The sequence below is a fragment of the Bos grunniens genome, chromosome 13, assembly GCF_055505025.1.
Source record: "Bos grunniens cultivar Pamir isolate PY7600 chromosome 13, Bosgru_T2T1.0, whole genome shotgun sequence".
NCBI classification, from domain to species: Eukaryota; Metazoa; Chordata; class Mammalia; order Artiodactyla; family Bovidae; genus Bos; species Bos grunniens.
Genome location: NC_141177.1, coordinates 6,092,387 through 6,119,340, shown reverse-complemented (window position 1 = coordinate 6,119,340; position 26,954 = coordinate 6,092,387). Strand labels below are relative to the sequence as shown.

The 26,954-nt window shown below is 44.4% G+C and overlaps 1 protein-coding gene and 1 long non-coding RNA gene across 2 annotated transcripts; one reads left to right on the top strand and one right to left on the bottom strand.

Annotated features, from left to right (window-relative positions):
- Window positions 1-231: 231 nt before the first annotated feature.
- Window positions 232-26,954, bottom strand: ZNFX1 (zinc finger NFX1-type containing 1). The gene is made up of 14 exons (XM_086331448.1): window positions 26,405-26,954; window positions 24,050-24,205; window positions 18,188-19,999; window positions 14,720-14,851; window positions 12,983-13,131; window positions 12,257-12,406; window positions 10,811-10,925; window positions 9,255-9,505; window positions 7,456-7,595; window positions 6,301-6,455; window positions 5,726-5,871; window positions 4,779-4,889; window positions 4,362-4,457; window positions 232-3,734 (listed from the first exon to the last, which is right to left on the bottom strand). Exons 2-14 carry the CDS (start codon window positions 24,108-24,110, stop codon window positions 1,296-1,298), a joined length of 5,757 nt encoding a protein of 1,918 aa, XP_086187574.1. The 5' UTR covers window positions 24,111-24,205; window positions 26,405-26,954; the 3' UTR covers window positions 232-1,295.
- Window positions 10,867-16,235, top strand: LOC147360041 (uncharacterized). Its single transcript, XR_015138924.1, has 3 exons — window positions 10,867-11,006; window positions 13,128-13,189; window positions 16,170-16,235. It is a non-coding gene; the product is annotated as an uncharacterized LOC147360041 (long non-coding RNA).

The window sequence follows — 26,954 nt, the reverse complement described above, 5'->3', positions numbered from 1 at the left end:
TGGGGAAGGAAACTTCAAGTATGACTTTTTGTACAAGTTGAAAATTTTTCTTTTTACCAAGAGTAAAAATGACTTACAAGCCAAAAACAGCAACAGCAACAACAAAAAACACAAAGACCCTTTCGCATAAAGATGAAGGGCCTCCTTGTAGGCAGTGCATCCATCCCCATCCTTACCATCTCAAGTTGCCTGAGCTGCTAACAGTTGAGGAGGACAAACACAGACCACTGGTTTTCTCAATCATTGTTTTTATTAATTGGCTTTATAGGCTAAAGTGCATAGTAAAGACAAAAAAGGAAATGTATACATAGCAAAGGGATGTTTTCTTGCCAACATTAGAAAGACCTGAGATGCCTAAGTGTCAGTTATAGGGAACACTGGACTGAGGGAGTATGTATTCAGGCAGCAGGCCTGGGGGCTGGCTTCTGGTGTGGACCTGGGATCTGCAGAAGCCACTGGCATGCTAACCCTGCCCAGGTAAAAGCTGCAATAGAGGGTGTCGGGACAAAGGGTCACACTTTGGATAGGTGCTTCTGGTACCAAATCAGAGTCCAGTTCCACTCAAGGCCCTGGGGAACCAGCACAGCTACTGAACCTCCCCTACTACAGGTAAAGTAGCCTCCACCATCCCAAAGTGCAAGTCACAGGAAGGGTACGGGGGTGACTCCTTAGCCTAGGCCTGCTGCACAAGCCCCCAGCTGTGGGGTCACACCTTCCCCCACTCTCAGTGAATATGTAACTGGGTCATCATTGGTCCACAAAGTCTCTGTCTCATCACATGCCTCCCTTTCCTGAAACAAAGGTGCCCAAGGAGAAGAGGAGGGGTTCTTGAGCTCCTTGGAATGATAATTCACAAACAACAACTCTGGGCCTCTGTTTATTAGAGCAGAAGTCAGCCTGCAAGTTAGGGCCTGGCAATTTAGAATGAGTCTGCTTCACTGAGCTCGTATCTGCCTCTGGAGCACTGCAGAGAAAGAACATCTGACTGAGTCAGGACCCAGAGACACCATAGACAGCCCTGGGTGGAAGCCCAAACATGCTCCAGGCAGTCTGTCCACTAACTTGTAGGAGAGAAAAAGAAGAGAAATCTGTTAACTTTGCTCTCAGTTCTGGAGGTAAAGTGCTTACTCTAGCGCAGGAGTAAATCTAGAAACAAATGTGGGCAAGCCCTAAAAGTGGCTCCTTAAACAGGTGCTAAGACTAAAGGACAATAATAAAAAACCTTCAGTTCCTTCGGCAGGGAGCTGGCCCAGCCCTGTGGTGGCCAGGGCAAAAGGCAGTGGGCTGCCACCTTCCTACATCATCCTCTGGAGCTCCTCATAGTTCATCATGTTGTTGGCTGTATCAGACCAGGCAGGGTGCTGGGCTCCATCCATCTCGGAAGCAAGCCGATTGCTTCTTTCCAGCGTGTGGTTTTCCCCCCCGATCACCTCCTGACACTCAGGGCACTTGGCCCTCTGCATGGCTCCCCCACAGTCGCCAATCACATAGATGTGGCCATTGGGGCACTTGAACCAGTGGCCACGACGGTAACCCATGGCTTTGACGATCTGCACTCGCTCTTCCTCTGAGATGCCCAGGCCAGAGCAGGGGAGAGCAGCTTTCAGAGCTTCCATCTTTCTCTGCACAAGCTCTGCATCCTTCTGGGTGAACTTACATGTTCTCTCAAGGATGTTCCGGACAGTGCTGATCTCTTCAGCGACGCTGCCTCTCACCTTCCCCTCGGCCATCTTGCAGCGGGTCAGGAGGTTCACCAGGTATCTGAGCCTCTGGATTTCACTTTGGAGGTCATCTAACTCCTGGCTGCTGAAGCTCAAACGCTTCTTGGCAAGCCATTCGTGAACCTGGTCTAATCGAGTCCTCACTTTCTCTTGCTCTAAGACATGCACTTTTTTCAGGGAATCATATAGGCCAGCCAGGTGGTCATAGAAGCTGATATAATTCTCAACAAGGCCCAGGTCCTTCACTGACAGGTTTTTCTGGGCCAGCTTCTCTTCCAACTTCAGGAAATCTTCCGGGAGCTCCTGGCAGAGGAGGTTCTTCCCCTCCAGTAGGGCTGTAAGTCGCTCCTGGCTGACTGCGATCTCCCCTGCTGAGCCCAAGATCTTTTCCTTAACGACTTCAATCTCTTCCAGGCGCTGTTTGAGGCTGGTTCCGTATCTCAGATTTTTGCGGATGGGCACCTGGCAGATAGGGCAGACCTTCAACCTGATGGCAACTTCGTCACCCTGCTCGTTCATGTAGCGGTCTAGGGCTTGCACTTCAAAGATGTGGCTGCAGTCTTCCAGCTGTACAAAGCGAGCATCTGGCTCATCCTCAGAGCCAAAGAAGATCTGGGTGACTTCTTCCTGGTGGCAGACACGGCACTTCTTGGGGCATGGTTCCCCACACAAACCAATGCACGGGTGGCCACAGGCCAGCAGCTTGGTACAAGGCACGTAGCATGGTGGTCGGTTACAGGGCTCAGAGCAGAGTCTGGTGCACTGGTAGTGCCGGCAGCGCCAGATGCAGGGTTCCATGCAGGGAGTACACAGTTCCCCACACTTCTTCTTGCACTGGCTGTGGACGCAGCGGTTCTGACAGATCCGCTGGCAGGGTGGACACTCGCCAGTGCAGGGCTCCTGGCACTTGTGTGAACAGATGAGCAGGCGCTTGCAGGGCTGCTGACAGCGCTCATGGAAGCGCCCTTCGAAGCAGCTGTGGCAGGAGCCGGGACACGGATGCCCACAGTCCAAGATGCTACCACACTTGGTGGTGCACTGCACTGGCAGGCCATGCTTGAGGTCCTCCACGTTGCCACACTTCATCTGTTGTCTGTGCCCACACTTGAGCTTCACGGTGACCATTTCTGAACACAGCCACACACAGTCTTCACCACATGGGTGGCTGCAAGTGTGCCCACATTTTAGGACCTTGGGGCAAGGCTCTTGGCAGCAGAAATCTGACTCAGGCACAGAACACGGGACCATTTGTTTATGGCCGCACCGGAGAATGGTTTTGGGTACCTTCACCTGACAAGGCTGACACTCCTGGAAGCAGACAAGAGGGCACCGATGCCCATCTTGGCAGATCACCTTCTGGCATGGCTTCATGCACTGGAACTCCTTGTGTGAGGAGTCATAGGGGTGGCAGGCACGAGTGCAGACATGCCCGCAGCCCAGCCGGAACTCACAGGGTAGGCTGCAGCCTCCTTCGGGCACTTTTTGGAAGTCAGAAGCTTTGGATACTAAAGTGTGGGTATCGGGGTGGTTCTGGCAGCAGAGCCGGAGGGCGCAGCCGATTTGATCATTCTCTCGAAGGGTGTGGATGATCTTGCTCCACAGGGGCACCTTGGCCAACATCTGCATGTTCCCAATGCAGTACATGCCCTTCTTGGCGCGGGACAAGGCCACACAGATGCGGTTGGATATCTGAAGAAAACCCACCTTGCCTTCCTGGTTGCTGCGTACTAGTGAGAGGAGGATGATGTCATTCTCCTCCCCTTGGTATTTGTCCACCACGTGGACCTTGACACCCGCGAAGGTCTTGGCAGGCATGAGTTTGCGAAGGCAGAAGAGCTGCCCCGTGTAGGTGGTGAGGATGGTGATCTGGGAGGGCAGGTACTCTTGGCACAGGAAGTACTTGCACAGCTCTACCACAAAGCGAGCCTCGTGCTGGTTCTGATGGCTTCTGCCTTCTTGGATTTCCTGTTCAGGAAAGGTGTGTTCTACAAAGAAAAGGTTGGAAGAGACCCCCTGGAAAGAAAAAGAAGACACATTAGGTTTACTCATGACAGCTTTTTCTAGCTTCATGTGTGCTGGCCACTGGCCCTGTTCCAGAGAGGAACCTTAGAAGGCTTCTGTACACTCCATACCACAATCTTTAATTTATGAGCATCTGCTGTGCTGAGTGCTTTATATACATTATCTCCTGCAATACGGTAATGCGATCAGGCAGCAACCATTATTCTACTGTACAGAAGACCCTTACCCTTAGAACTGGTATATAATTTGCTAAAGGCTACACAGCTACTAAATGGCAGAGCTGGGATTCAAAAACTCAGGTCTGTGTTCTCAACCTCTGTACCACTCCTCTTCTTAATAACTAGCTTTTTATTGTTTGGGGTTTTTGGTTTGTTTGTTTTGCTTTGTTTTTGCCACCACTTGGCTTGTGGGATCTTAGTACCCTGATCAGGGATAGAATCTGGGCCCTGGCAGTGAAAGCACCAAGTCCTAACCACTGGACTGCCAGGTAATTCCCAATAGCTAGCTTTTTAGAAAGCTGGCTGTATACCCTTCTGAAAGCCCCTTTTCGTCCTGAGAAAAAGATAACCTCCTAGGTTGCTGACAGCATCAGAGAAAGATCAGGTAAAGCAGATTCACCTTAATCTTCTCATATTTGAGAACAGAAGGATGGTTTTCCAGATCCTGGTAAATGTGAGGGGTCAAAAGCCGGGCAATTTCAGGACGCATGCGGTGCTGAAACAAGACACGTATGTCATTAAACACATGGGCAGAGAATAAATGGACAGTTTTAAAGACTAAGTTGCTAGTGGAAAATCTGGGGAGATGACATTTGAAAAGAACAGGGAGAAAAGAGCAGAAGAGAAACAGCTTCTTCATCTGACACAAACTCACCACGGCTGGTCTTGTGTTATTTTAAAACAGAAAACAAAATCAGACAGAATCATTTCATTACTAAACTAGCTTTATTTTATGAACCCTTTCTTACTGGCAGTTGGCAGGCTGCCAGGAGCCTTCACCTGGACATTCGGTAATAATGAAGATCTAGCTTCTCACCTGGTAATTCAGACGGACAAAAGGAATGTTTACTTTCACCAGCCGTTCAAAGAGGGACACCTCCAGGTTGAAATTCTTGGCCAGGTCATACACATTGGCGCTGGGGCGTAGCTGAAAAGAGAAACATGGCTGAGGATTGTCCACTGAAAATATATGTTAACCATCCACCCATCCACCCACCTATCAAATGTTTTTCAAGTGACTTCTGGGTTCCTGGCTCGGCTTTAGATGTTAACAGGCTAGGGGCAAAGAATGACAAAGACCATGAAGCCAAGAAATAAGGGTGATGTGACAGAATGCCTGGGGGTGGAGGTTCTTTACATAGATCTCCCTGAAGAGTGACATCTGAGTTGACACCAGCATGGAGGAAGTTGTTAGTCATTCAAAAAGGAAGCCATAAGAGGAAACAGAAAGGATAGGAGTTGGGAACACAGTGAGCAAATGAGACAGATGGTGGTGTGAGGTGAGGTCAGAGAAACAGGCTGTACCCTGAGAATATAGGTCTTTGTAGGCCACTTTAAGATGCTTGATTTTTATATTAAATTCAATGGGTAACCACTGAGGGGTTTTAAGCTGGGGAGTAACATGACCTGATTTGAGTTTTTTTTAAAAATTCACTTTGGTTCCTTTATGAGGAATGGATTACAGCATGGCAAAAAACGGAACCAGTGGGATGGGGAGCATGCTGTTTTAACAGTCCACTTAAAATGCCAAGGTAAATTAAAAACGGCAAAGAGGCCAGATGGAATAGATGACGCTACCTCTAAAATATGCCCCAAATCTAAGAAGACCTGCTCTTACACTGGACATGGGAGGTGAGGAAAAGAGGAATCACAGAAAGCCACCAACAAGCCTGAGGATGGAGGAAGGAAGCAGAGGCCAGGGTCTTCCTGTCTGATTCCACCCCTGCAGAGAGTCAGTTCATCTTCTAGAGGGCCCAGGCCTACCTGCTGGTGGTCCCCAATCAGAATGAGGTGCTGGCAAGCTTTGCTCAGTGTGGCAATGGTGTGGGCCTCAAGGACCTCTGCAGCCTCTTCCACAATGACGATCCGGGGCTCCACCTTCTGCAGGATCTGGCGATATTTGGCAGCACCTTGAGTCAAGAGAAGAGACTCCTCTGAGTGGATGTACTGGACTCCCTGTGTCACTGGCTTCTGGACCGGTGCACCCTGAACCTGGGTCTGCTTCAGCTGAGTCCTCCTGTCCACCTAGGGCTCTGGGGACCACTGGACGAGAATGAGTGCTGCTGGACAGTCTCCAGAGCAGCAGTGTCCCCATGCCATCACTGCTGAGCACTTGCTTTCACTGTGTTTGGAACCTTGGCACTGGAATCATCAGCTGCTGAAGTTCCAAATGCAATGGAAGCAAGAGGGTGAATATCACCAAGAGAATCCAAAACAGAGCTTGCTCTCAAGAGCTCTTTATGGTATTTTCCTCTAACCTACTAAAGAAGTTTCTCTTTACCCATCCCAGATAATCTGATAGGCATTTGGCACCAACCGTGAACTCCGTGCTTTCTTACCTGTGGTTGTCATTCCTACAATCTGGGCATCTTTCAGGATGTGCAGGTCTTCCTGGAGTCTCAGCTCAGCCATTCTCTCTGCTGATGTGCGGTACTGGCGTTCATAGTTGAGGATCTTTCGGCGGGTGTCAGCCTGGTACATCTGGAGCCACAGCCTGAAGAATGTGAAGAATGAGGAAGAGGAAGCCACATGCTCTTTGAGAAGTGGTGGAACCCCCTCAGTGTGCCCTGTGCATAAGTGGAACCTACACCCTAGAGGAGGTTACATGCCACAGAGAAAGAAGACAAGACCCAGATGTGCAGGGACCTGAGAGTCCTGCACAACAAAAAATGCCCAAAAAAAGAGATGTGCAGAGAGATGTATGTAAGTGGTCAGGAACTAAGGAAGGCGGGGGATAAAGAACAGATGCTAATTACTGGACAAGAGTCGGGAACTTCAAAAGCTTCAAGAAGAATTTCTCACAAATTGTCCCTACTCCATTCCTGCCAAGCCCCCTCCCCCCTCCTCCCCCAATTCTCCATAAGTAAAACAGATTATGTCAGCACTCTTGCTATAAAACCTTCCAACAGTCCTCGTCAGCCCTAAGAGGCCCTGCACAACTTGGCCCCTGCCTCCCTCTCTGGCCTCACTTTCCATTTGTCTGAGCCACAGCCATGGTGGTTGCCTTCTTTCAGTTTCTCAAACAAACATGCTCCCTCCCATCTGGAGGCCTTTATGCATGTGGTCCTCACAAGCTCATCTGCTCCCCTTCCCAACTGGCCTTAATAAGGCCTACTCATCTTTCAGATCTTGCCTCCAGTGTCACTTTCCTGGATAGCTCAGACCAGCTCAGCTTCCATGTTAATATTCTTAGCTCCTTGGTTCTTTCTTTCTCAGTTGTGATGCCTATTTGTAACTTTTTATTTGTGGAACAAACTAATTTGTTTTCCTGGTTAGACTCTAAACCCCACAGGGTAGAGCCGTGTGTGTCTATTCTATCCTATGGCTGCATCCAGCACTCAGATAATCGGGAGTGCTCCATCCATCACCAGTTAGCACTAATGTTGAGGATTTGAAGGGCTTATATTCTAGAAACAGGAAAGGGACACCCTGGGGAAATTACATGGGCTGGCTGGGGGTGGGGGTGGTGGTGAGGATGGGGACAGGCACCCTACCTATAAAGCTGCCAGCGAGAATTGAGGTCCAGTTGCCAAACATCCTGGATTTTATTGGCCTCGGCCTCAGTCATGGTGTTCAGCTTGCGAAGCTCAACCTTCACTTTCTTCTTCATTCTCTTTTTCTGGCTGCGCTGGGTCTGCAGATATCAATACCAGTCAGAGTCATGGAGCAGAGATGGGCCTGGTTCTAAGATGGGAGCCAGAGCACACTGAAAAATGGAACTGTCATCTCTGATGAACATCTCTTAAATGTTCCACACTCTCCCCACAGATATTTCATTGCTAAATGAGTGTTCTGGAGCCAGTTTGTCTGGGTTCTAAGTCCCATCTACTACTTATTAGTTGTGGGACCTACAGTAACATATTGAACCTCTATGTGCCTCAGCCTTCCCTTCTATAAAATGGGAATAATAACAGTGCCTCTTCAGAGTTGCTGGATTGACTGAAGCAGTAAAATACATGGAAAGCACTTTAGAAGAGTGCTGGTAAACTGGTTACTACTGAGCGTCTTTTGACCACAGTCTGCTTCTTATTCCTAAAACACGACAATAGTGGAGGTACATCTCTCTCATTAAATGCTATACAAATCCTGCTAAGATGGTCTTAATGCCATTATATCAAGATAGTATCTTAAACATGTGGGTGAAAAGCACCATTTAGGAGAAAGTATTCTTCCTTGGCTCTGTCAGAATCTGAGGTCATGAGCCTTTAGAAGGACTAGCATGCCAGATGGATGTCATAATACTATGGACTCCCCTCTATTTCAAAACCAAAAAAGTCAACTCCTCCTAAGGCCACACAGCAGAGAGATGCCCAATCCATGCTTCTAAGTACTGTGATCATGATTCTGTGTCTCACATACAGAGACGCTGAACTGAACTAGGAAATCAGGCTCAAAGCCAGCAGACTGGAGAACACTGCATTCAGTAAAAACCTGCCCTCAAAGTCCCTTAGATCATCAGTAGGGTTCAGTGCTCTATTGTCATAGTAACACATGGTAAATTCTGAGGACCCCAGGGTTCTATCAAAGGAAGGAGAAGACAGAAAGTCTGGGCATTTATACTATTCTGGCTCTCAGAGAAATAACAAATTTCAAAGTGAATGAAGGAGAAACATTCCATTCAGTCTATACAGCTTACTTCATTCTGTTTTACTTGAATCCTCTAAAATCCTAATGCTCGGGCTGGTTTGCTGTTGAGAATATCTATAAAAGCACCAAGCACTAAGACCATCAGTGTCTGATCATTTCTCTAGAAGTTCTCTAGAAGTTCAAGAGAAGTCCTTGGCTACCTGCTTCCTGTTTTTCTAAGTTAGCATTTATCCGCAGGACCCCTCTAAAAGGCCGTAATTTCTATACCCTTGAAAACTGGACCTATTTTATACAGGGATTAGGTTGTAAGAGGGGGAAATGAAAGTGAAAGTCGCTCATTTGTATCTGACTCTTTGTGACCCACTGGACTATACAGTCCCTGGAATTCTCCAGGCCAGAATACTAGAGTGGGCAGTCTTTCCCTTCTCCAGGGCATCTTCTCAACCCAGGGATCAAACCCAGGTCTCCTGCACTGCAGGCAGATTCTTTATCAGCTGAGTCATAAGGGAAGCCCTGTAGAAGGGCAAATTAAGCTAATTATGAGGATGAAATGAATATAGTGCAACAGAAGAAGGTGAAAATCAGGTCAGGACAGATGCTCTCAGGTCTGTTTCGGGAGTTTAACCCACAATCCCCTGGCGGTAATAATTGAACTCCCCTTTCCCACTCTGTTAGGGCTTTCGGGGGCTGTGAGGAAGTGAGTTACCTCCCACTCTCCTGTAGCCTGCTCCTGCCCGGCTGCCGTCCCGGGGCCATGGTTGTCTAGCCTCATGGCCAGGAGTACTTCCGCCAGCTCCTGGATTGCCCCGTTCTCTTCCTTCCTCCGCCGCCGGGGCCGCGCCAGCTCTTCCTCCTCAATCATCCGGTCTGCCTGGATCAGGTCAGCCTCCTCTGCGATCTCAATCAGCGAACCATCTTCTTCCCCTTCCTCCTCCTCCTCCTCCCTTTCTGCTTGGGCTAAGAGAGGACAGCAGGCAGGACATGGATGGAGAGTCTTAACGTCAAAGGGTAAAGAAGGGTACCTACAAGAGCTTAGATGCATGGAGACATTCCCAAGGTTTAAATGGTCACCTCCGCTGAGAGAAACACAGGAGGAATGAAGGGGAGAAAGACACATTTCCTTCCCCACATTTTTGTTACATTTAGAAAATCACATGAATGTATGCCTTTTTAAGGGAGATCTTACTTATGTCAATACATATACAAAGGAAAGTATACAACATAAACGTGCAATTTAAATGATAATAAAAATATATAAAATGAACATCCAGGTATCTTCCACCCAACTTAAGAAGCAGAAAGTTACCAATTTCTTTGAAGACATTTGTGGGCTGTACTAACTTGAATTTTTTATTACTTATTCCTCCCTTTTAACTTTACCATATATATGTTGTTGTTCAGTCACTCAAACGTGTCCAACACTCTGTGACCCCATGGACTGCAGCACACCAGGTACCCCTGTCCTTCACTATGTCCCAGAGTTTTCTCAAACTCATGTCCATTGAGTCGATGATACCACATATGTAATGTATGTGTGTACGTGTGTTAGTCGCTCAGTTGTGTCCGACTCTTTTCAACTCCACAGCTCTTCCGTCCATGGAATTCTCCAGGCAGGAATACTGGAGTGGGTTGCCATTCCCTTCTCTAGGATATAATGAATATACATCTTCAAATAATGCATTATCTAGCTTTGACTTTTCTGAGCTCTAAAGAAATTAAATCACATTGAATATATTTTCCTGTAACTTGTTTTTTTTCATTCAGTATGTTTCTGAGAGTCATATCATATTGCTGTATATGCTGTAATTCATTCCTTTTCACAGTGGTATGGATTATCTGAATAGACGGTAATTGATCCATCTGTTGTACAAATGTGGATGGACATTTTGAGTTCCTTATGTGGATCTGCCAATCAATATTTCCACTAGTATCATATCAGAGTTCCTGCTGCTCACATTCTTCTCAGTGTGGGATTATATCAAACATTTTAATTTTTGCCAGTCTAGTAGGTGTGTAATAGTATATTCTTGTAGTTTTAATTCCTCGTTTCTAGTGAGCACTTTTCATGTTTATTGACCGTGAAGATTTTGTGATATACTTCTTTAAAAGTCTTTTATTTGTTTTCCTATTAAGCTTTCATTGGTCTTTTTTGATTGATTATAGTTCTTTATAAATTCTGGGCATTACTATAAAGTCTTGCTCTTCTAGTCTTAACCACATTCCACCATAAGATGTGATTCTAGGTATACATGCACTTCTTACCTGTATTTTCAGGTACTGCTGGAGCAACACTTTGGGTGAAAGAACCAACACCCAGACCGAGAAACTCCAACATCACGGAATGTTTCCGACCCCGGAAGCAAACCCATTCACTATCCTGAGGAAAGAAGAATTATTAGTTAAGGAGAATTCTATGACAACTCAGTATGAAGGAAAGGTCTTCTCAAGAGGTCAAAAGGTAATTCCCCTAGAACTCTCTTAAAAATGCAATGTTTGGGCTTTGTTTAACTGGGTCTGTTAATAGAACTTGTACAGAATTTTAAAACAAAAATTTTCTGCTTCTTTTGACAAAATCAGGAGCTATGGGGGCAATGAACCTGTGTTCCTAAAAGGCAACAAATGGCTGAAGAGCGCTGTTGCCACGCCTTTTCCGGTTTGCCTCAGTCCTCACTACTTAACAACACAGTTAACTAGCCTGCTTCAGTCATTCACACGACCTGACTGACCCTTTTTAAAGTTTTTGGGTTTGTAACCCTGGAAATGCCAACCCACTGATAGTAGAGCTACCATTTCACTGGATTCCTAGCCACCCACTTTATAGAGATTGCATCATGGACTGCCCTGCTGGTCTGGTGGTTAATACTCCACGCTTCAACTTCAGGAGGGACAAGATAAATCCTTGGTTGGGGAACTAAGATCCCTGCATGCTGCGTGGCATAGCCAAAAGAGAAAAAAAAATCCACAGAGTACATCAGATACTTCTTATAATATCCTTTGAATGCAGGCATTATTATTATTCTTGTTGACTGCTGAGGGCCCTGAGGATCACACTAGCTCAAGTCACACAGTCAGTCTGTGTGACAGGTCTTTCAAGTCCCAGGCCTTCTATACGTGCTAGGTTGCCTTGCTATGATTTGGTTTCATTTAACAAATATTTCGAGCACACTTATTAAGTTAAGAGGTTTACAAATATTAACTTGCTTGTCCAATAACAATCCTGTAAGAATTAAGTTGATCTGTAAAAGACTGCCTTTTTGCAAGTTAAATTTACAAATACTGGCAATTTCACATAGTTCAACTAAATATGGTCCCCATGTGTGTGTGTGTTTTGTTTTTTGCTGCACTTCATGGCATGTGGGATCTTAGTTCCCCGAACAGGGATCAAACCCATGCCCCCTGAAGTGGAAGCTCAGAGTCTGAACCACTGGACCACCAGGGGACGTCCCTATCCCCCTTTATAAAAGAGGTAACAGCAACAAACAAAATTAAGTCGCCTAGAGCAAAATCAAGATTCATATCCAGCAGACTGGCTCTAGAGTCTTACTTTTGACTAGTATATTCAGGTGACTTTTCTCCCGAGAAGGAACTTTTCACATCACAGCAGAATCATAGCAGATTATAGCTAATACTTTGACTGCTACTTCTGCTGGTGGCTCCCTCCCAATACTGGACGAGAGATGCTTGTACTCCATGGGATGACCCCTCTACCTGGTTTGGTCCATTCATCAGGCTTTTCCAGTGCTGGGGAGAGATAAACTTCTCCAGATGCTGTTCCTGTAGTACCCCACGCATGGTACACTCCAGAGTCTGGGCTCCTTCATGCAGTTCTTGCTCTGACTCCTTCATTTGTGTCATGATCTACCAAGAGCAGAGGGAAATAAGTGGATGAGGAAGTGTGTCATCATGCTCAGCAGAACTCAGTCTCTGCCTTGAGGGAAAACAAAGGTAACACAGAACAGCTAGTCTTAAAACCAGAGGATTAGTATCTAAAATGTCTAAAAGCCTCCTACCACTAGGAAGAAAAGGAAACAAATAATACAACAGGAAAATAGACCAAGTATACCATGGTGGAGACTTCTCTTTCCCTTAGTAGTAAGAATTCAGAGTTTTGGTTGGGCACAACACTGCCCACCTAGAAGATGATATTTATCTGGCCAACAGGCTGGAAGAAAGGTTATGGGTGGTTTGGGCGAAGTAGCTTTAAGGTCCTGGCAGGGGCTGGGAGGGGTGGTGTGCCCTTTTTTGTCCTTTCTCCATCTTGGACTATGAGGGCAAAGATCCCACCATAGGATTAATGGAATGCTGGAAGGAACCTGGGTCGTTCCCAGGTTTGTGGAGCTTCCCTATTTCCCCTGGCCTGCCCACCCACAAAGCCACTGCTGTCTTGGTTGGTTCTCCCTTGAGCAACCTCAGATCTCCGAAGCTGGGACTTACACTCATGTAGGCCCTTCGGAGGTGCAAAGGGAGGTTGCGGCGGAATTCCCGCTTGTTCCGCAGCTCCCTCAGGGTGAACTGCTTCAGGATTTCACTGTTGCTCCTTCCACCTACCCGCACAATGCTGGTCTTTTGACACTTGTAGATGCCTAAGGAGCAAAGTGGAGCACGGGCAGAGTTAAGAGGAGCTACGCTGGATTCTCTTGGGTAAGAGCTGCATGTGTCTGGGGTGTTGGTGCAGCTGGTCCCTAAGGGTACAAACTGGTATTTACAGGAAATCTACCCTACCAGTGAACAAGAAGGCCCCAGAGATGACGTGACCTGCAGAGCAGTAAAGTGTGATGCTTCAGTGCAAAGGCTTTAGCCTCAGACACCTGGGGACCCAAGTCTTATCTTTACCACTTACTGCTATCTTACCTGGGGCAGGTCACTTAACTTGAGCCTCAGTTTCTTTGTCTGTGACTTGACGACAGTAATACTTTCCCTATAGGGCTATAGCCTGGATAAACGAGAGAGTATCTTTCTAGCTTCTAGGGGGGGCCTGGCCCAAAGTAAGCATTAGTAAATGCTCTCTATTACTCACTCTATAGATATTTGCTGATTGCTTATTATGTACCAGGCTAGATTTGGAAGCTAAAGTAGTCAAAACGCAGGCTCAGTTCCTCATTTGTTCTCATGACTCACAGTCTACCAGAGAAGACATGTAAACATTTTAACTTAATAAAATTTAATACTACAAATACATGCTAAAAGTGTGTAACAGGGGACCTTAATTAGTTGGGTGGGGTATGGATCTAATTTTTGAGGATCTAATTTAAACTGAGACTCCAGGAATATTGAAGATTTAATGTAGATGAAAGAAGGATATAAAAGAGTGGAAAATAATAGTCTAAGCATTATTTTCCAAAGAAAAAATAAATACTTATTCATTCATTAATGTGATTAATATTTTTTGAGTGTCTAGAATGTGTCAGGATCTGTGAATATAGAAAGAAATAGGACAAAAGCTCTTAGCATTTATAGTCCAGGGTAGAGATACATACAAATAAATAGTTACATATGTGCCAATTAAGTCTTAGAAGAAAAAATACAACAGGACCTGGGGCAAGAAGGAAAGTCCATATGAAGTGAGACCTGAGGAATGAGCTGGAACCATCTGGGCTAGATGCATCAAGACTGAGAGAGAGAAGAAAAGAAAAAGTACATGCTAGGCAGAGGAGACAGCATGGGCCAAGAAGAAGCTGGAAGAAGACAAGAAATTGTAGACAATCAGTGTGGCTGGAATTAGAACAAGGGAAGAGGTAGGACAAGAGCATCAGACTTAGGCTGGAGCAGACCACACACAGAGGAGGGCATGCAACCCATTCCAGTCTTCTTGCCTGAAGAATCGCCATGGACAGAGGAGCCTGGTGGGCTACAGCCCATGGGGTCACAAAGAGTCAGACACAAGTGAGCGACTAAGCACAAGCACACGGACAACACACAGCCTTTCCTGTCATGGTGAGCAAGGACTGTGGACTTTATTCAAAGTGCAACAGAGAGCAACTGAAGTCGCTCATGGTTCAACTATATATGTCTTAAAAGAGAAGTTTATTTTTTCAGCTGTGCTGTGTGGTTTGTGGAATTTCAGTTCCCTGACCAGGGAATGAACCTGCGCCACGGCAGTGAAGCCCATAATCCTAACCATAGACCACCAGAGCACTCTCAACAGAGAACAATTTTGCCTACAGATATTACCTTCCAGAAACTGGTCCAAAGCATGATTAGTGTAACACACAACCAAGATGGGGAACTTCTGGATGCTAATTTGCCAAACAGGCTCGTTGGTTAGAAGGGCCTGAACAATTTTTAGACCCACATAAGTTTTGCCTAAAAAAACAAGGAAAAAGGAGAGTTAAAAAACTTAAAGAGACTTTCTAAAAGGAGTAATTAATTACTTATAGCAAGTTATTATTATTTAAAATATTAAGGCAATACATTGAGATGGTTTAAAATCCTAGAAGCACAAATGGTTTTGTATTATGTTCTCCTCATTCTTATGTCTCCAGCTACCTAGTTCCTCTCTTGGAAACAACCAGCATTACTAGTTTATTGCATAACTTTTCAGAGACAGTCATTCTATGCATACACAAACAAAAATGAATATACAGTCTTTTTCTAGCTTCCCCCTTCCTTTCTAAAATACAAATAGTAGCAGACTATTTTCACTGTTCTATATCTTGTTTTTTTCACTTACTAAAATTGGAGGCAGTTCTCTGTCAGTATAGAAAAAGAATCCTTTGTTTTTCACAGCTGGAAGGCATTGTTTTCAGCTAGTTTTCTACTGACAGACATATATTAATACATTGTTTCCAATCTCACATGGTGAATTATTTAGAAATGCTTTTAATATACCATAGTAGACTTGCCTTTGTGATAGGAGGGAAAAAGTCACAGAAATCAACATTGGAATTAGAGTTATGGGCTAATTAGTAAATGCTAAATTCTTATATTGGGTCAGGCTGAGAGGGTAGCCACTGTCCTCAAAAGTACTCAATACTGAGTAATACAAGAAAATAAAAATTTTCAGTATAGCGGAATACTTTTCAGTATAGATAAATGACAATTTCTTGCTTCTTTTTCTTCATATAGTATGTATCGAGTGCCAAATAGGTGTTAGATATGGGGTTAAGTACAAGAAATACAATGGTGAGCAAAACAGCCATGGTTCTTATCTTCTGGAACTTACAGACTTGCAGAAGAGAAAGATAATCACACAAACAAATGTAAAAATCATAAATGTGGGAAATGAGAAATACAAGGTACCAAGAAAACAACTGGGATTCTGGTCTACTCAATGGGACTAGAAGAGGCTTCTATCTATCACTTCTGGGAAAGTGGTAACTGAGTAAGGCTGGGCAAGAGAGAATAGAAATGGACTGGCTGGGAGGTTCCTGCCATCTTCCAGGGAGTGACGGAGGATAAGGCCTGGCTCCAGCAGCTGAGATAAGGAGGCAGACTGGGGAGCCGTTCCAGAGGTAAACTTGATTGCCACAGGATAATGGTTTGGCTGGGGCGGGGAATAGAAAAGAGTAACTCCCATGTTTTTAATTTGGAGTCCTGGATGGATAAGGAGACCTCCAGAGGAAAGAAAATCTTTTTAATTCAATATTTACCCCATTCTCTCCCACTGCTTCCTTCCCCTTAGAATGGATACTTTTGGGGATTTCTACCTCCAAGATGACCCCTCTGTCACCTCCCCTCAAACTCACAGGTAGGCTCTTTTTCAGTAGCTGCGTATGTGTATGTATGTGTGTAAAGCTAGTGTGAAATTACTAAATTACTACTTGGAGCTAAAGAATCCCAATTCAAATGATAATATTAGGGGAAGTTATTTGGAACACAACATTTTTAAAATATACTAACAGCTCCTACAAATCAGTAAGAAAGGGAAACCATCCAATAGAAATATGTCAAATACAAAAAGGCAATCCATAGAAGCAGTAATATAAGTAGCTAATAAAGACAAGAAAGGATATTTAATCTCACTGTTGATTAAAGAAATACAAATTAACCACTGTGATATACATTTCTAGAGGGCAATTTGGCACTACCTATTAAAATTACAAATTCACATATTGTTTGATTCAGTTAGGGATTTCTCCCCTGGACATATTCTGCTTCTGTGTGAAATGACTCACAAACAAGGTTATTTACTGACATTGTTTGTTTTAGTAAATCTTTCCATAGAGAACTGGTTAAAGAGATTACAAACTAACTATACAATGGAATATTACATACTCATAAACAGGATACTACTTGTGCACCAATCTGAAAGGATCACCAAGATATAAGTTAGCAAAGCAATATCAAACTGTTTTCTAGCACAGAGAGTTGAACACTAATTCATTCTTGGTGGCAGTACAAACTGGTATATCCTTTTCTTCTTCTAAAGCCCTGAAAGCACTACTTTAATTATGCATATTTTCCCATCATATGGGTGTCTCATCAGTAACTACTTTGCATTTTGTTACATTAGTTTCTTATCATGAGCTGCCATTGTTTTATCGGTATTTTTTAAGGACCTCTTCCCATTGTTTTTTTAATATTCTTTTGAGAGGGTAATATAGCAGTACCTACTATTAATGTGAATTCCCACCTTAAGGAAAAACATTACAGAAGTAATAAGCAGAGTACTCAAATATAAACACACACAGAAATAGATATATGAATACTTAATAAGCACTGTCTGTGAAACTAAAAAACAAAAAAAAAACACAATATGGTACATTCACGCCATGAATACAGGCATGCTGTAAAAAGAGTGAGGTACATTTCTAAATGTGACTGTAGTGTAAAGAATGTAAAAATATCCCTAACATGTAGTTATATACATATATAAATTGTAGACCCATATAGATATATAAATATAGCATAATCTCATTTTTGTTATTTAAAAAATAGGAAAACTATGCATACATACATGTATGTATGTAAACACATAAATACATTCAGAGACACGAAGATGTATCAGTTTTAACTTTGGAAAACATCTGGAATGATGTACGTCAAACTGCTAATAGCAGCTATCCTTCCAGAGAAGGATTAGAGTGGCACACAGGTCAGGGAGGAGGTAGGCAGGTGTATTTCCAAGAGAAACAACTACCATGAGGTAGATGACAGAGCCAGGAGCTTCTAAACTGCCTGAGTCTCAGGTCTGTCAATTGCCATCTGTGTGAGCATCAACATATCATTCAAATCCTTTTTGCCTTAGTTTTTTCATCTACTAACATGGAATGGCTTCTACCTCACAGCCTTGCAATGAGTTAACATATGCAAAAAATAGACAGTAGTATTTGGCACACAGGGTATTTATAGTTGATACTATTTAAATTTATATAAAATCAAGCAAATCAATACAGCCTTTGATGAAGCAGACAGAAGTCAGGCATCTCCCTAAGTCTGACCCCTTAGAAGTCTTTTCTAACCTTGTGATTTTGATCTATTACCATGTATACCAATGAGTCCTCACTGGAAAATCACTATGAGCAGTTCCTTTTTAAAAAAATTTCTACCTATTCATTTTTTGAGCAGCTACTTTTTAAACAAGTTTGATGCCCATTTCAGGGGAATGTCTTAAATTAAGACATTCTAGAAACTTAAGAGTCCAAGCCACCCTTGCCTATCTCTTAGGGCAGATGTGTGCTGTGAAAAATTTTATCTTACCTGTTCCAGGAGGTCCTTGAATAATAGCCAGTTCTCTTGTGAGAGCAAACCGCAAGGCTTCCATCTGGGAGTCATCCAGCCTCAGGGCTTCTTTGGAGGGCCACTGGCAGGGGTCTAAGACATTAACTCTGGGATGTCTCAAGCCCTCGTCATTCCTCAGAGGTTCCCCAGTGGCTGAGGGATTCTTTATTAACGGAGTGAAATCATATCTGCCCCCCATGAGCAAGTACCTTGGCTCCCTCACATCAGAGTCACACTCCACGATGTTCCTCTGGAAGGGGACATCTTCCTCTTGGACTTCCTGGAGTCCTTCCAGGACATGCCTATAGGCCTCAAAGTAGGCGGTTGTCTCCACCATGAGGAAAGAGTCAGAGGGCTGGACGTCTGCGAGCAGCTGTTGGCTCTGCTCATTGAAAGAGAGCTGGACAATTCCTCGGCAGAGATCTTCGTGCTCCCGGTTAGACACAGTAGCAAAAAGAAACGTCTCAAAGTTGTCCTTGGACATGCACACTAAGGATCCATAGAGCAATCGCTTGGAGTTCTGCCAGCGGACAAACTTCAGTGGTTTTGTGTCAAATTGCACCTTGTAGACAATACCTGTCGATGAACACACAGGGGTGATAATCCTGGTATCAAAGTAGATTCGGATGTCATCAAACTTTCTCTTCCTCAGGCCTTGGTCTTCAAAGCTTTGGAGAAGTTCCAAAATGCCCTCTCGTAGGGGTCTGACAAAATCCTCTCGTAGGAGTCTGAAGTGGGTATCTAGATAGACAGCAGTGCTCTCATATTTTCCAGAAATAATGTTGGGGCGAAGGAATGGCTTTTCATCCAAGTGCACTTCATTGTAAGTGGGATAAATGGGCATGGTCCGGTAGCTCTCAACATGGTCTTCTGCCTTGGGCTGCACAAGAGTGTAGGTATCCACTTTTAAAGTGCCCTCTCGTCTCTTTTCCTGCAGATGTTCAATGATGGTCTGGACCTTTTCCAGGTTCTTCTCTGTCTCCTCTTCTATGTTAACACCAGAGGCCCTCAAAGCATTAAGAGAAGCTGGCAAGAGAGAAATGAGCATGGAAGTTTCCTGCACAGAGCTGGCAGGGAAGACACTTACAAGGTCCTGGAGGAGGGAGATGATATTGCTAATGTGTTCTGGATACTGGTTTCGAACTTCAGGGAGGGGTTCAGTGATCATCCCTACCACATAAGCTGGCAAGCAGACTTTGAGGAATTTGGAATTCTTCAATATGCCCAGGATATGGAGAACACTGTGGCGGTCCATTTTGGAACTGCAAGCCTTCCGAAGAACCTGGCAAATGAGCTCAAGGAAGTCCGACTTCATAAAAGAATGAGACAAGAGTTCCTGCAGTCCTGAACATGTGGCAAGGGTGATGACCACCTCAGAGGAGTCTTTCTGCAGAAGACTTTCCAGGAACTTGTAGCCCAGTTTCTTTACCTGCTGTGGCTGTTCTGCAGGCTTTTGGTGGGGGGTCCGCCACTGCTGGAAGTTTTCATCAGATCGTGGTGGGGGTCTGCGGTTCCTTCCCTCCTGGTTGCCATTTCTCCTCCTGGTGTCATTTTCCTGACCGTGTCTTTGGCCTCTAGGCTCGTCATTGGCATGACCTTCCTGGCTCCTCCTTCCCTGATGTGGGTTCCCGCCCATGGCCCCAAACCTCTCTTCTCTTTGCCGATGAGGAAAAGGATGGCTGCTGGCCCTGGGATGCCTTCTGGGCTGGCTGGCTCCTCCTCTGAGAGCATTGGCTGGTGGGTTATTGGCCTGATTTCTAGCTCTTGGTGGTAATTCTCCATCCATAGGTCCTAAACACAATGGGAATTTGGGGCAAACATAAAAATCAAGATGCAAGAAAATCCAATAGTACAACAATATGAACATACTCGTATTTTCCAAAACAACTAAGGAGCTTAGGTTTTATTCGGAGAGATAAAAGGTTTCCTACCAAGTCATGTTAATAAATATAAAATACATTACTATGGTTGCTGTATACATTATGAAAATACTGTTTTTTCAGAGGGTACAAAAAGAACAAAGGGAATAAACATTTGTTGAGTGCCTCATACATGACAGAAAATAATTACTCATTTAATCTTCATAAGCTGGGATTATTTCAGGGGCTCAAAAAGATCATCTCATTTTCTCAGTCTCTTGCCAATACCAAACAATAGTGAAAGCATGAGTTTCATAGCCAAACAGACCTGATTCAAATCTTGGTCTAGGGACTTCTCTACTGTACAACTTTGGCTAAGTTTTATAATTTCTCTAAGCCTCACTATCTGGGTTGCTGTAAAGATTAAATGTTTATAAGATGCTTAGTATACTATCTGACTTTCTGCTCTAAACAATTAGGTCACAGGCAACAGAGGCATCAAGTGGGGTAAAAGTATACAGGGAAATATATATTTGAACTTTGCTCAGCATCAGATGGCAAAAGGGAAGGTAGGACTTCCTTTCCCAAGATGTTTTTGAGCCAAAATAATAGATTGTGAAGGAAACCAAAAAATGAAACTCCAGTTCTGTTTCAGGTCTGAAAAATGAAACTCAAACTTTGATTCAGGAAACTGAAAAGTGAAACTCAAACTGTGATTCAGAAACCTGAAAAATGAAACTTAACTCTTCCTCCTTTCTGCAGCACGAGTTCATCTACATAGTACTTCTCTATTACCAATCCTCAGACAAGGAGGTCTGCAGAAGAGCAGATGTACCCAGCAAACACAAGCTAACATCATCCTGTGGATGAAGCTGAACATGTTCTTCTTGATCTGCCACACATTTCATAAGTGACTTTGGCCAATTTACCCAAGCCCATTTTCTTTCACTTTCCTTTCCTCTAAAACTGAGTCTGGAGCTGACCCAACTTAGCAAAATGACTTGGAGATTTTAAAAACAAATAAAATAAGATTGTATGCAATGATTTGATGATAACAAATGTTATAAAAGTTTCAAATGAATACCATATTCAAGATGACTGGGCCATTTCATGCCGTCAGATCCAAAAAAATCTACTAATGTACATATTTTCTTGTAACTGTTGTTTTTACATTTACTTTTCAAACTCCCAAGATATCATTAAATTTAGTCCTTTTAATACTGGTAAAAAGTCCTACTTTTAATGCTGGTCTGATTAGAAGACAATGTTTTGGAAGAATGGAAAACTGTATTATTTCTCAACCTTTCAACATTCACATAGCTCATAAAATAATATTCTACAGTTCTTCCTCATCTGTTTCACAACCGAAATTCGGAGGATATATTGCAAACTTAGGAAAAGGCAAAACCCCATTCAGTTTTGTTTTAGACAGTTCTGAGCAAACAGAATAATCATTGCAGTAGAGTGATGCTTTTGGAACTAACTTTGCTTTGGTGACTAGAACTCTATACACATACCATCGAACACATAGCTACTAGCTATGTGTAGCTATTAAGCGTCTTAAATGTGACTAGTCTGAATTAAGATGTGTAGAATGACACATGGAATTTTGAAGCCTTCGCAGAAAAAAAGTTAAATACCTCATTAAAATTTTTTATATTGGTAACATATGAAAATGATAATATTGAACACTTGCGGGGAATAAACACAAATTGAAATTGCTGAAGTACTATGAACACTGAAAGGCAGGTGTACTCTCATGTTCATCACAGCATTATTTACAATAGCCAAGATATGGAAGCAGCCTAAGTGAATGAATAAAGAAGATGTGGGGTGTACACACACACACACACACACACACACACGCACACACACAATGGACTATAACTCAGCTATAAAAAGAATTAAATCTTACAATTTTTAACAACATGGGTGGACCTAGAGGGTATTATGGTAAATGAAATGAGGCAGAGAAAGACAAATGCTCTACGACTTTACTTAAATGTGGAACTTAAAAAAAACAAAAGAAGTGAACAAACACAAAAAAATAGAAACAAAACTATAGATACAAAGAATAAATAGGTGATTACCAGCGGGGAGGGAAGTAGGGGAAGAAGAGAAGTAGGTAAGGCAGATTAAGAGGTACAAACTCCCAGTTATAAGATTAATAAATAGTAGAGAAATAATGTATAACACGATAAATGTAGTTAACACTGCTATATATTAAATATTAAAGTTTTTAAGAGAGTAAATCTTAAGATTTACCCTAAAAATCCTAATTTTTTCCTTCATCACAAGGAAAAAACTTTTTTTCTATTTCTTTAGTTTTGTTTGTATACGAGATGATGGATGTTCATTAAACTTATTCTGGTAATCATTTCATGATATATATTTAAGTCAAATTATTATGCTATACACCTTAAACTTACACAGTGCTGTATGTCAATTATATTTCAATAAAACTAGAAGGAAAAAACTCCAAGAAAAGAACTATAATAATAAAATATACTCAATTATAATAAAATGATATTATTTGGATACATTGGCTTAAATAAGACAAATACCAAATTCTATTGAATGATTATTTAGTATTAAGTTTTTAAATTTCATGTCACCTGTTTTTTGTTTTTAATGATGCTACTAGAACATCAAAAATTATGTTTTTGGCTTGCTATGTTTCTACTGGATAATGCTGCTCTAAACCAGTTATTGCCATTTCTGATACCTCATCTCTACCTTTGCTAAAGTGAATTGTACCAATTTAGAAGCTCTCTTCGGAGAAGGCAATGGCACCCCACTCCAGTACTCTTGCCTGGAAAATCCACGGACGGAGGAGCCTGGTAGGCTGAAGTCCATGGGGTCACTAAGAGTCGGACACGACTGAGCGACTTCACTTTCACTTTTTACTTTCATGCATTGGAGAAGGAAATGGCAACCCACTCCAGTATTCTTGCCTGGAGAATCCCAGGGACAGAGCCGAATGGGCTGCTGTCTATGGGGTCCCACAGAGTTGGACACGACTGAAGCGACTTAGCAGCAGCAGCAGCAGCAGAAGCTCTCTTAAGGAAAGGGGAGGGCTGTTTAGTCTCAAAGTCACTCATGCTGTAGCTAAGGAATAAATCATTCTCGGTTTTTCTGACTTTGCTGCTCGGCTTGCAGGATCTTAGTTCCCCAACCAGGGACTAACCCGGGCCATTGCAGGAAAGTACCAAGTCCTGGAGAAGGAAATGGCAACCCACTCCAGTATTCTTGCCTGGAGAATCCCATGGACGGAGGAGCCTGGTGGGCTACAGTCCATGGGGTTGCAAAGAGTTGGACACGACTGAGCCACTTCACTTCACTTCACCAAGTCCTAACCACTGGACCTCCAGGGAATTCTCAAGAATAAACCATTCTTTACTTGAGAGATGCAGTCAATTTTGGTGGGCCTGCTCATCCATAAGGAACTTGATTTCCTTCCCATTAGAGATTTTCTTTGACTTAGGTTATTTTCTGATAAGCCCACATAAATTCAAAACATTAAGTTAAAAAGGCACTAAATACACCTAATCTATCAAACATCATAGCTTAGCCAAGCCTACCTTTAATGTGCTCAGAATATTAACAATAGCCTACAGTTGGGCAAACTCATCTAACACAATGCCTATTTTATAACGAAGTGTTGAATATTTCATGTAATTTACTGAATAATGTACTGAAAGAATAAGATGGTTGTCTGGATACAAGTGGTTTTAAGTGTATTAATTGCCTGCTCTTGGGACAGCAAGGCTGACTGGGAGCGGAAGCTCACTGCCACTGCCCAGCATCACAAGAGAGCATCTTACCACACACATATCGCTAGCCCAGGAAAAGTTCAAAATTCAAGTCTGAAGCACAGCTTCTACTGAATGGTTATTGCTTTTAGACTATCTTGTAAAGTAAAAAATCATAAGTGGAACCAACATCAATCTGGGATCATCTGAGAGTAGAAAATCTTGCTCACCTCTGTGGTTAATATGAGGATTCCTAGGTCCCACCTCTGGACAAGGTCTTCGGTCCTCCATGTCTGAGTCACCTGATCTCCTCCACGGTCACGTTATTTCAGTTGTCTGGACGTCTGCACGGTTTAATAGTTTTCAGAGCCTTTGAAACACAGCATCTAGCAGAAAAAGAAAAACAACAAACACCCAAATAGTATCAAGCTAATCCTTCTGCCTCTATATCTTAATGCTTTATTAACTAAGAATCAAACACAGATTTTAATCATGTGCACAAGTGTTCAACTCTGTGAATGCCCAATTATGATACAAAACAGGAAATTCACAATTTAGGATCAAATTCCCCCTTCCCTGCATCCTTGTATTTTCTTGGGGTTAAGGAAGTGTCATCATTTCCCATTCAAAACTCCTGTTTGGTTTATACCTTTAGCCAAGTTACTTAATCAGTTGCTAGGTTTCATTTTCCTCTCCTATAAAGCAAACAAATATTGTTGCCAGGACAGAAAAAAATTACATTTTTATTAACCCCAAAATCATGTATTGGTCACTCCGCCCAACACTTCTATAATACTCTATAGCTTGCAGTACTCTATAGTTTGTAAATAATTAGTGAGCAGATACTATACTACTCTTTGGAACAGAGCCAAACTGATAAAGCCCTCCCCTCCACCCCAGCAAGAGAAAGAAAGAACGTTTCAAAAACCAGGAGCCTTAACATCTACTGGATACTGTTTTCTCAGGACCAACTATAGATAGAAACGTGCGGTTCCTTCCTTCTTTCTTCTATCTCGATCTGCAAAGGTAGTCCTACAGGAGTAAGAGGAAGCCCCTTTAAAGGAAACTTCTCCATCCTACTCATACACATCATGTGGGCTGGGGCTGGGGAAAGAGTGGGTAATTGAGAGTTCACAGCAAAGGGACCTTTCCCAACTGTCCCTCTCATTGAGTTTTAACACATTCATACTTGGAAACTGTGAACAGATCTGGCATTATGAGGAGTAGGGAGTCCCCTTCCTTCTTTCTGGGAATATTTTCTGAATCTCATCTCTCATTTTATCAAACCCAGTTCTCAAGGCTGCTGCTGCTGCTGCTGCGTTGCTTCAGTCGTGTCCGACTTTGTGCAATCCCATAGACGGCAGCCCACCAGGCTCCCCCGTCCCTGGGATTCTCCAGGCAAGAACACTGGAGTGGGCTGCCATTTCCTTCTCCAATGCATGAAAGTAAAAAGTGAAAGTGAAGGCGCTGAGTTGGGTCTGACTCTTCGGACCCCGTGGACTGCAGCCCACCAGGCTCCTCCGTCCATGGGATTTTCCAGGCAAGAGTTCTCAAGGCACAAGTTCAATATTTAGAGTTTTTCTGTTTAATTATAAAAACTTCTCAGGGAACAATTCCTTCTCTTGTTGAAAAAAAAAATACTCAAATAGAAACTCACAAATTTCTGGGATAAAAGAAACAGAAGAAAAGAAAGCAGAAAGGCAAGGAAAGGGAGAAGCAGGGAGGAACAGGAAATGCTACCAAAAAAGCAAACTAGAGTGGGTTTATTTGGGAATCAAAGCCTCAAAGGACAGGAAGAAGAAAATCAGTGATGTTCAAGCCAAAGGAAGAGTTAAATCAGAGAAGAATGTAATTTACCAGGGTGGAATGAAAGATGTTAGAGGAAGTTTCCAGGCTCCTGAGAGAGTAGAAGAAAGGACGGAGAAGTCCCTGACACCCAGGGCCTCAGCAGGTCATGATGGAACTATTATAGGGTCAAGGGACAGCCAGGGCTGGGTGGGGCCACGAAGAAGGTTGCAAGGCTGCAAGGCTGAAGCCTGGAGCGGCTGGGGAGGTTGGGGAGACAGCAAGAGGTTTGGGGTTCTCAGGAGGGAGGAACTGAACTCAGCTGGGGGCTGCCTGCTGAAGCGCCGAGGGCGGGGAGCGGGGCGCCTAGAAATAAGGATGGGGAGTCTAGGTGCGGAGGGTGCTTCTAGAAGAAAGGGGATGAGTGAGGTGATGGAAGGTGAGGATGAAGGAGGGGCTGTGGCAGAAAGTGAGGACCGAGATGTGGGGGACAGAGGGGAACTAGATGATGAGGATGTAGGCGGAGGAGGTGATGGAGACGCTGAGGAGGGTAAGAGCGACGCTGGGAAGAGGGGACAGGGACTCAGGTGGATGAGGGGGGCGCTGAGGGGGTGATGAGTGCGGAGATGGGTGATGGAGGTCCTCAGAGAGTGATAGGGGCTCTGAGGCGGGTGATGGGGACGCGGGGGCTGAGGGGGCGGCGGGGCGGCGGCAGAGGCAGGGGAAGGGCGGCACGGACCCCGAGTGGCAGCGGGCGGGACCAAGTGTGGGACAGGGGCGCGGGGCACGGGGTCGCTCACCAGGCTCCGGCGCGTCCTCTCTCCGCCGCCGCCGCCGCCGCCGACTGGCGCTCGGACTCGGGCCCAGGCAGGTCCGCGGCCCCGCCCGGCACCGCGCACTTTCGGTTTCCCGGCCCCTCAGACACGGGGCGGGGCGAGGGGCCGGCCGGCAGGAAGACGGGGGGAGGAGGAGGAGGAGGAGGTGGCCCAGGACGCCGAGCGAGGGGGCCAGGCCCTGGCACAGCCGGCACCCCCTGCCCTAAGGCCCGTCAGGGGCGGGCGGATGCGCGGGCGTCGCCTCAGCTACCCCAGGCGCCTGGGCAAGAGGGCTCGGGCAGGCGCCGCTGAAGGGAGGGGACTGCGGGGGGCGGGTTAACAGCACCCAAGGCCGTTGTAGGCCTCAGCGGCCCCCAAAGGAGCGGGGACCCGGCGGAAGGCTCGGTGCCTGTGAAGCGCGACATGGCGACAAGGCCGACGGCACCCGGAGGCCTAGTAGGTACAGAGAAAGGGCGGGGCTAAAGCTGCCTGGACGACCATTAGACCTCTTACGTCTGGGCGGCGCGGAGACTGC

What these genes read in the sequence shown, in the direction of transcription:
- ZNFX1 (XM_086331448.1), bottom strand. Translation starts at nt 24,110, where the DNA reads ATGGAGGACCGAAGACCTTGTCCAGAGGTGGGACCTAGGAATCCTCAT. An exon ending in TCAAGGACCTCCTGGAACAG is followed by an intron (nt 14,852 to 18,187) that starts GTAAGATAAAAT and finishes TTGTTTTTTTAG; the next exon opens with GCAAAACTTATGTGGGTCTA. An exon ending in TCCGAAGGGCCTACATGAGT is followed by an intron (nt 12,407 to 12,982) that starts GTAAGTCCCAGC and finishes TGCTCTTGGTAG; the next exon opens with ATCATGACACAAATGAAGGA.